Below are 8,916 nucleotides of genomic sequence, written 5' to 3'. Positions count from 1 at the left end.
TGTGCAAAAATACATTTGTGCAATGATATTTGCACAATTATTGTAGTTATGCAAATGAATAATTTAGTAATTCTTTAGATTGAGTGAAGTGGTTTTGGTTAAGGAAAAGAGAGATATGATTTGAGATAATAAAAAATTGATTAGAAAATAGATTTTAATGGAATGTAGTGTAAAATAAAAAAAATAAAAAATAAATGTGGGGATGTTTTAAAAAGTGAGTATGTAAAATAGAAAAAATAGGTTCTTATACTAAAATAGATAGAAATTTTGCACTAGCTTATACAAATGCTCTAATATAGTAAAAAATAATAGCATTTTGTTGTGTCTTTGTCTTTTGTTAATAGTTATATATATATATATATATATATATATATATATATATATTGCTTTTACTCCTGCCTGTCCGCCCGTAACTTGAAGGCCTAGCCTCATCATGCAGAGAATTACATATCAAGTTTATCTTATTTTCATAAATAAATAACAAAGTTTATGTTATTTATTTCTATCTTTGTTTTCTTTTCTTTTTTTTCCTGAGAAGATTATTTTATTTTGATCCTTTTTTTTTTGTTAAGAAAGATTGTATTTCTATCTAGAGTAAAAGAAAAAGAACATATTTTTATTCCTATGATACCTTCTTCTTCTTCTTTCTTTCTCTCTCTCTCTTTTTTTTTTTTAATATTTTTTTTTTTTTGATGTTTGATACAAGATATGATAAGACTAACTAACCTTCTTGCCCAGACGAACCCATCAAACACCTTCGTCCATCTTGCCACGTCATGGACAAAGGAAGGCAAGCCATTAAATGAAGGATTCAGTACTTCGAGTAGTTACAAAACCAGCTATCAGACCGTTGGAAGCTCATCAAGGCCTACATTACTAAGCCCAGAGGCATTACAAAAAGGCACTAAAGCCACAATAAAGGTTACAACGGATAGAAGCAATGAAGCCATATATAAACACTCCTCAAAATCAAATAAGGTACACACTCTAATATACAGATACACCGTAGCTCGAATATCTTAAGTTATCATATTATCTAAAAGCTTCTATATGCTGACTTGACCATCGGAGACTCTGTGGTAGGCATTACATCGGTGACCACCCAAAGAGGATTCTTCTCATAACAGTTGCAGGTACAGGGATAAGGCTGCTGACTTGTCTGGATGAACCTACTCGACTGACGATTATCGCATTGTCAGTTTGGCGCCATCTGTGGGAACCACATTTTCATACTTTGGTTCGAGAGCATAGTTCCATTCATTTCATAAGTCCAGATGGAGTCCAACACTCCCTAAGATTCTGCAGCATTAGCTCTGCAAATCCAGACACTCACAGCTAGAGTGGAGGAGCTTATCAGACAGAACTAGGAGATGAGGCTACGACTGCAACAAGAGGACAACTATTCTGGGACCAACCGTGACAATGATGGAGACAGCCAAAGAAGGAATAACCGTGAATGACTAGTTACTCCAGAAGGAGCGAACTTGGACCTTCTCCAAGAAATGAGAAAGGAGATGGACGAGCTGAGGAGTGCAATCAAGGAAAAAACAGATCGAAGCTTGGACAGGATGGTCAGGAGGACAAATTCGCCCTTTACCACGGCAGTCCTAGAATGCTTGATGCCCTCAAAGTTTCGTCTATCACAGCTCGAGCCATTTGATGGGCTAAAGGACCTTTTAGATCACCTCAACACCTTCAAGACAAATCTGGGTCTTCAGCAGCCCCTTAACGAGATATTGTGCCATTCTTTCCCCACCGCTCTCAAAGGAGCGGCGAAGGAATGGTTCACTAAGTTACCAACGTCGTCCATTGACAACTTCGAACAGTTAGGCAATTCCTTCTTACACCACTTCGTCGGTGGACAACACCCGAAAAGGCTGGCAGACCACCTTCTTACCATTAGGCAAGGAGAAAAAGAGAACATGAGGTTATACGTGAAGCGTTTCACTCAAGAAACTTTAGAGGTGGACGAAGTGGATGACAAAGTATGGCTAATGACCTTTAAAGCCGGATTGAAGTCTAGGGAGTTCGTGGTCTCACTTGTGAAGAGTCCCTATCGGACGATGGTGGAAATGCTTTTGAAGGCACAGAAGTACATGAGCGTCGAGGATGCCCTAGCAGCAATAGAAGATGTAAAGAAGCTCAATAAGAGGGAAAGAAAGGAAGATGACTGGAGAGGACGAAAAAGAGAGCGAACAGATCGTCAAAATACTGACGGGAACAAATGGAAAGATGATAAAACCCCTCGAATGATAAAATTCACTCCTTTAGTTATGCTCATTGATAAAATTTTGGCGCAGATTAAAGATGAGCACTACCTCAAATGCCCAAGGCCATTACACTCGTCACCTAATGTGTGTGACAAGAAGAAATATTGTCGTTTCCACAAGGATCACAGCCATTACACATAAGATTGCAGAGACCTAAAGGAGCTCATACGAAAAGGGAAGCTGCAGAAATTTGTAAAGAAAGGAGACTCCAGCAGATCCAGGGATAATAACAAGGACAAACATGAAGCTTCTCCAAGGGACGAAGACCACACGTCCCATCGTCCATAGAGTGCAATAGGGGAGATAAAGACGATCACAAAAGGACTGTCCACAAGAGGATCGTTCATATCCCTCAAGAAGTTACAACAGAGGCAGGTGAACAGTATCCGTAGGATACCACCCCTGAAGTAGAGATAGATGGAGAGGGACATCATATTCTTGAAAGAAGATTTTAGAGGAGTGAAGCAGCCGCATGATGAACCCCTAGTTATAATGCTTATGATAGAAGGATTCAACACCAGGAGAATTCTTGTGGACAACGGCAGTTACGCGGACATCATCTACCTCTCTACTTATCAACAATTGAAGGTGGATCTCGGGAGACTACATCCCTTTGAGTCCCCTCTCATTAGCTTTAGTGGGGACAAAGTATATCCCAAAGGTATAGTGACACTGACTCGCCAGCTAGACTTCCTGGTGGTAAACTGTCCTTTTTCATACAATGTGATCATTGGGAGGCCTACACTCAATTGTTGGAAGGCAGCCACATCCACCTATTGCCTGAAGGTAAAGTTCCCAATAGAAAATGGTGTAGGCAAAGTAAAAGGAGATCAGGTGCTAGCTAGGGAATGCTACCAAGCAGTGTTAGCTGCGAAGGAAAACCATATGTGGATGATTGAGGAGAAAGAGGGAGAGAATGTGAAAGCCCTAGAGACTGTAGAACTGGCAGATGGGGAGCCAACGAAGACTACAAGGGTAGGGACGAACCTGAGCATAGAGATGAGAAAGAAACTAATTCAATTCCTTAAGGAGAACCTGGAGGTTTTTGCATGGAGCCACGAGGATATTCTAGGCATATCCATAGAGATCATCCAGCACAGGCAATCATGGACAAAGTCAACAAGTTGCTCGTAGCGAACTTCCTTCGCGAGCTTTACTACCTAGACTGGTTGGCCAATGTCATCCTCGTAAAGAAGGCGAACGGAAAGTGGAGGATGTACGTAGATTTCACGGACCTGAACAAGGCCTGTCCAAAAGACAGCTTTCCCCTGCCAAGGATAGATTAGCTGGTGGATTTCATAGCTAGACATAAACTTCGGACGTTTATGGACACATTCTCGGGGTACAACCAGATAAAAATGGTAGAAGAAGACCAGGAGAAAATTTGCCTTCATTACAAGCCAAGGGCTCTACTACTATAAGGTAATGCCCTCTGAACTGAAAAATGCAGAAGCGACCTATCAGAGGTTAGTGAACAGGATGTTTATCAAACAGATTAAGAGGAACATGGAAGTATACGTGGATGACATGCTCGTCAAGAGCAAGGAAGAGTTTGCTCACCTAGACGACCTCCAAGAGACGTTCTCCACTCTCAGGTACTATCGAATGAAGTTAAACCCCAGCAATTGCGCCTTTAGAGTAGTTTTAGGAAAGTTTTTAGAGTTTATGGTGTCCTAGAGGGGGATAGAAGCAAACCTAGAGAAAGTGCGAGCCATACTAGAGATGGCATTGCCCAAGACTGTGAAGGAAGTCCAGAAGCTCACAGGAAGGCTAGCAGCACTCAACAGGTTCATCTCTAAAGCAACAGAAAAATGCCTACCCTTTTTCAAGATGCTGAAGCAAGCCTTCACCTTAACGGACGAATGTGAAAAAGCTTTCCAGGAGCTCAAGCACTGCCTGAGCAATCCACCTTTGCTGAGCCCGCCCAAAGAGGGAGAAACCTTGTATTTATACTTAGCAGTGTTAGCTACAGCTGTGAGTGCAGCCTTAATTCAGGAGGGGGACAGAATGCAATTCCCAGTTTACTACGTCAGTTAAGCCTTCCAAGAAGCTGAAGCAAAATACCCACAAAGCAAGAAGATTGCATTCACCTTTATTGTAGCTTCACGCAAGCTACGCCCCTACTTCCAGGCAAATCCTATCTTGGTGATGATAGACCAACCTATAAAGAAGTCTATGAACAAGCCCGAGGTTGCAAGAAGGATGATCCAGTGGGCGATCGAACTTAGCCAATTCAACATTGAGTCCCACCCCAGGACAGCTATCAAGGCACAAGCACTAGCAGACTTTATCACCAAATTCATGATCTCGGACGAGGAAGGGGCGTTAGACGAGACAAAGAGATGGACGATCCAGATTGATAGTTTGTCAGCTCGGAAGAGGGTGGGAGTAGGGGTCGTGGTCATCACCCCAGAAAGAGAGACGCTTAAGTACGGAGTTCAGCTGACATTCCCGGCCACCAACAATGAAGTTGAATACGAAGGAATACTGACGGGACTAAGGGTTGGAAAGGTGTTGGAAGCCAAAATCTTGCTCCTCTAGAGCGATTCAAAGCTGGTTGTGGGGCAAATAATGGGGAGTATGAAGCAAAGGAGGAAAGAATGCAAAAATATCTAAGGCTGACGAAGTATTTGGTACAGGAGTTTGATTGGGTAGAATTCACACAAGTCCCCAAAAGCCAGAACATGGAGGCAGACGAGCGAGGGAAGCAGGCATCGTCAGAAACAGGACCAACGAGTACAGACTTAAAGATGGAAGTACAGAAAAGTCCTAGCATTGAAGAGGTCCTTACCTTCACAATCCAGAGTGAAAGCATCCGGATGACCCCAATTCTATCCTTCCTTTAGGATGGACGGCTTCTACAGGACGTTGAGAAGGCTAGGAAAGTCAGGATGAGGATAGCCAGGTTCACTATCTTGAACGATGCCCTGTACAAAAGAGATTTCTCCATACCCTACCTGAAGTGCATCAACGAGGATGAAGCCAAATACATTCTGGAAGAGATCCATGAAAGCATATGCGGAGACCATGAAGGCCCAAGATCCCTAGTAAGCAAGATTATTAGAACATGTTACTTCTGGCCTACTATGCAGAAGGATGCAAGGGAGTTTGTCAAGAGATGCGACAAATACCAAAGGTTTGGAAATGTTCAACATATCCCAACAGAGAGACTAACACCAACAGCCTCTCTATGGCCATTTTCCCAATGGGGAATTGATATCGTTGGTCTATTACCCTAAGGTAAAAGATATGTAAGATTTTTACTGGTCGTTATTGACTATTTCACAAAGTGGGTTGAAGCAGAAGCACTATCAACTATCACAGAGGCAAAGATCTAGAACCTCGTGTGGAAGAACATAGTTTGCAGATTCAGAATACCACAGACGATCATATTTAACAATGGGCGACAGTTTGACAGTCAAGGCTTCAGGGACTTTTACTTAGGGCTAGGGATTAAGAACCAATTCTCATCCCCAAGTCACCCTTAAGCCAACGGTCAAATGAAAGTGACGAATTGGACACTACTCAAGATTATCAAGGCTTTGTTGGAAGATGCAAAAGGCGCTTGGCCAAAGGAATTGCCCAATGTCCTACGGGCATACAGGACTATAGCAAGAACCCTGACAGGAGAAAACCCCTTTAGACTCACCTATGGCATCGAGGTAGTAATTCTAGTCGAAGTGGGAATCACCAGCATGAGACAAGAAGTCTTCCATGAAGGTAGCAACGACGATCAGCTGAGAGTCAATTTAGATTGCTTGGACGAAGTCAGAGACGGAGCATCCCGTAAAATGACAAAGTACCAGCAGAAGATGGCCAAGTACTACAACAAGAGAGTGAAGCTTAGACGACTCAACATAGTAGATCTCGTCCTGCGCAAAGTCACACTTGCTACTAAGGATCCGACCCAAGGGAAGCTTGACCCAACCTGGGAGGGACCTTATAAAGTCACCCATTATTCTAGGCAAGACAGCTATCACCTAGAAACGTTGGATGGGAAGAAACTACCATGACCATGGAATATTGAGCATTTGAAGAGGCACCACTGATAAATGTAATGGACGATTGTATTCGGGTTTGAAACAAAGCAATAAAATAACTATTCAACCAACATTCCAACGTACTATGTGCAAATCTAGAAGCCTAAAAACAAAAGGAATTTTTGGCTAAGCAATAAGATTCCGCCTAGATGGATGTAAATTACTAACGAAGCCAAATGACAATCACTTAAATGGGTGTAAGTCACCTAAAAATTGGCTAAGTAATAAGATTCCACCTAGATGGATGTAAATTACTGATGAAGCCAAGTGAAAATCCCTTAAATGGGTGTAAGTCACTTAAAAATTAGCTAAGTAAAAAGATTCCGCCTAGACGGATGTAAATTATTGACTAAGCCAAGTGACAATCCCTTAAATGGGTGTAAGTCACCTAAAAATTGGCTAAGTAATAAGATTCCGCCTAGATAGATGTAAATTACAGACGAAATCAAGTGACAATCCCTTAAATGGGTATAAATCACCTAAAAGTGACTTACATACGAAGTCAAGTGACAAACCCATAAATGGGTACAAGTCACCAAAAAGTGGCTAAGTAACGAAATTCCATCTAGACGGATGTAAGTTACTAATAAAGCCTAAACAGCTAAACTCCTAATCTAAGGGTAAACAAGCAAAAGATGCGGGCAAAAAGCATGAATCACATATGGACAAAAAGTGTTAAGCATAACGAAGAACAAACCAACGAAAACAGGAAAGTAAGCAGGTAAACATAAATATATTTTTTTTGAATTAAAAACCCAAAAACACTGGGCAAAGAATATTGTTCTGGCATTAAAAAGAAAAAAAGAAAAAAGTACAACATAGATATCAGGCATAAACAGGTTCAAACACCAACCTCTCCACCATTAGCTTCTGTAGGCTCTGGAGCATTTCCCTTGGGAGTGACAACAGTAGCTTGAGCAACTTGGGCAGCCTCATCCGCAGCCATTTCTTTGTCCACAACCTCAAAGTCCAAGCTCTCCAGGTCCATGCCAGCAGGATGCTTGACAAGAAATCGCCGCAAGAGCTCAAAGCCCTTGTAGTACCAGCTGAAAAGCATGATATTGTACTCGTTAGTTTGTTGGAAGGCCTTGACAGACTTAACTGCAATGGTCTTCACCCTTTCCTTTGCAACTTGGAGTTGCTCGTCCTTCTTTAGGGTCAGTTGCCTCTCCGCCCTCAGGTCATCAAATAAGACCCTTGCCTTTTCCCTGGCAGTATTAACCTCGTCCATGGCCATGATAAGATCTTTCCTCAACTTTGAGAGCTCAGCCTCTAGACCCTTCACCTTGGACTTTGCAAATGAATCCTTAGCCTCCTGGCTCAAGTACTCCGAGGTGATATGAATGGTCTCCCCTGAAACCTAAAACGAAGATCCAACTTTCAGAACCATGTATAAAGAGAGAAAGTGAAAAGAAAATTGCACAAGTGTATTACTTGGACGAGCTTGTGGACATGATGACCCACTATTTCATTGAAGGGCACTCCAAAGAAGGCTTTGAGCTCATTAGCCATGAAGGCATCCTGTGCCCTCGACAGTACAAGGCTAGCATCATCCCAAACGCTAGACAACTGAGAGGAAGCCTTCTCCTTCCTTTTATCCGCCATGTGCGGCTTCTTCGTCCGCATGGTAGTTTCCTCCACCGACATAGCCAGAGAAGCAATCCTCGTCCTCTCAGGGAAAGAGGTAGTAGGGGTGGCAAGAGTCCTCTTCTCCACAACTCGCACCACCCTCTTCCCGAGGCTAGAAAGAGGCTCGTTCTTCTTCGCCCTCATCTTGGCGTACATCTCTTGGTTAAATTTTGTCATCATTGCTGCGAAAAAAAAAAAAGGAGAAAGAGAAAAGAGCAACGAAGCAAATGGACACTTACTTTTCTTTTCAATCTCTATTGCACGCAAAACGTACATGGATGGCTCTGGACCAAGACAATGACAAGCCAAGGTTTGTGGGTCAACTAGATCATCAAAATTGTCGATTGTCTTCGCGCACTCTACGGCTGCCTTTACGCGACTCCTGTACTTGCTCTTGAGCTTTGGACACTTTTTAACTACACAAACACAACAGACAGGAAAGTTAGCAACGATAAAAAATATAATGGAAAAGAACAAAAAAGGAAAGAGGATTTGCAGAAAGACAACGCACCTAGACTCAGGCCTCTCCAACAACGGAGCAACCTAGGGATGTCACCCCAACTTCATTAGAAGGAGTCTCCCAATCATCCCCAAACACAAAGAAGAACCGGGATTTCCAGTATCTGAAGGACAAAGGCAAATCAGTGACGAACCTATACTTCCTGACCCAGGGCACAAGCTCATAGTACCCATACTCTTTGGACTCCTTTAAATGATATAGGTAAGTGAACTTATCCACCCTGATCATGTCTCCTTCAGTGACAGCCAGCCATATCTCCATATAGCTAATCACTATCTTCCATGAGTTTGGCATAAGTTGCCCAAGAGTAATGTTGAAATGACTCAAAAGCTCCATAATGAATGGGTGGATAGGGAACCTAAGCCTGCACTAGAAAGCAGCTTCATAGAAGCACACCTCCCCAGGTGAAAAGTGGTAGGCTCGTTCCTCTTTATGAGGACGATGAATGCTAACCCTC

The 8,916-nt window shown here is 42.5% G+C and overlaps 2 protein-coding genes across 2 annotated transcripts; both read left to right on the top strand.

The window, feature by feature from the left end:
- Positions 1-1,502: 1,502 nt before the first annotated feature.
- Positions 1,503-2,411, top strand: LOC115956594. Its single transcript, XM_031074922.1, has one exon. It carries the CDS (start codon positions 1,503-1,505, stop codon positions 2,409-2,411), a length of 909 nt encoding a protein of 302 aa, XP_030930782.1.
- Positions 2,412-3,695: 1,284 nt separating this feature from the next.
- LOC115956593 lies at positions 3,696-5,509 on the top strand. Its single transcript, XM_031074921.1, has 5 exons — positions 3,696-3,865; positions 3,950-4,298; positions 4,401-4,781; positions 4,910-5,053; positions 5,117-5,509. Exons 1-5 carry the CDS (start codon positions 3,696-3,698, stop codon positions 5,507-5,509), a joined length of 1,437 nt encoding a protein of 478 aa, XP_030930781.1.
- The last annotated feature ends 3,407 nt before the right edge of the window (positions 5,510-8,916 follow it).

The sequence above is a fragment of the Quercus lobata genome, chromosome 8, assembly GCF_001633185.2.
Source record: "Quercus lobata isolate SW786 chromosome 8, ValleyOak3.0 Primary Assembly, whole genome shotgun sequence".
NCBI lineage: Eukaryota > Viridiplantae > Streptophyta > Magnoliopsida > Fagales > Fagaceae > Quercus > Quercus lobata.
The sequence above is the reverse complement of the archived record's forward strand: the minus strand, read 5'-3'. Positions and strand labels throughout refer to the sequence as shown.

What these genes read in the sequence shown, in the direction of transcription:
- LOC115956594 (XM_031074922.1), top strand. Translation starts at nt 1,503, where the DNA reads ATGAGAAAGGAGATGGACGAGCTGAGGAGTGCAATCAAGGAAAAAACA.
- LOC115956593 (XM_031074921.1), top strand. Translation starts at nt 3,696, where the DNA reads ATGCCCTCTGAACTGAAAAATGCAGAAGCGACCTATCAGAGGTTAGTG. An exon ending in GAGACGTTCTCCACTCTCAG is followed by an intron (nt 3,866 to 3,949) that starts GTACTATCGAAT and finishes GGTGTCCTAGAG; the next exon opens with GGGGATAGAAGCAAACCTAG. An exon ending in TGCAATTCCCAGTTTACTAC is followed by an intron (nt 4,299 to 4,400) that starts GTCAGTTAAGCC and finishes CCCTACTTCCAG; the next exon opens with GCAAATCCTATCTTGGTGAT.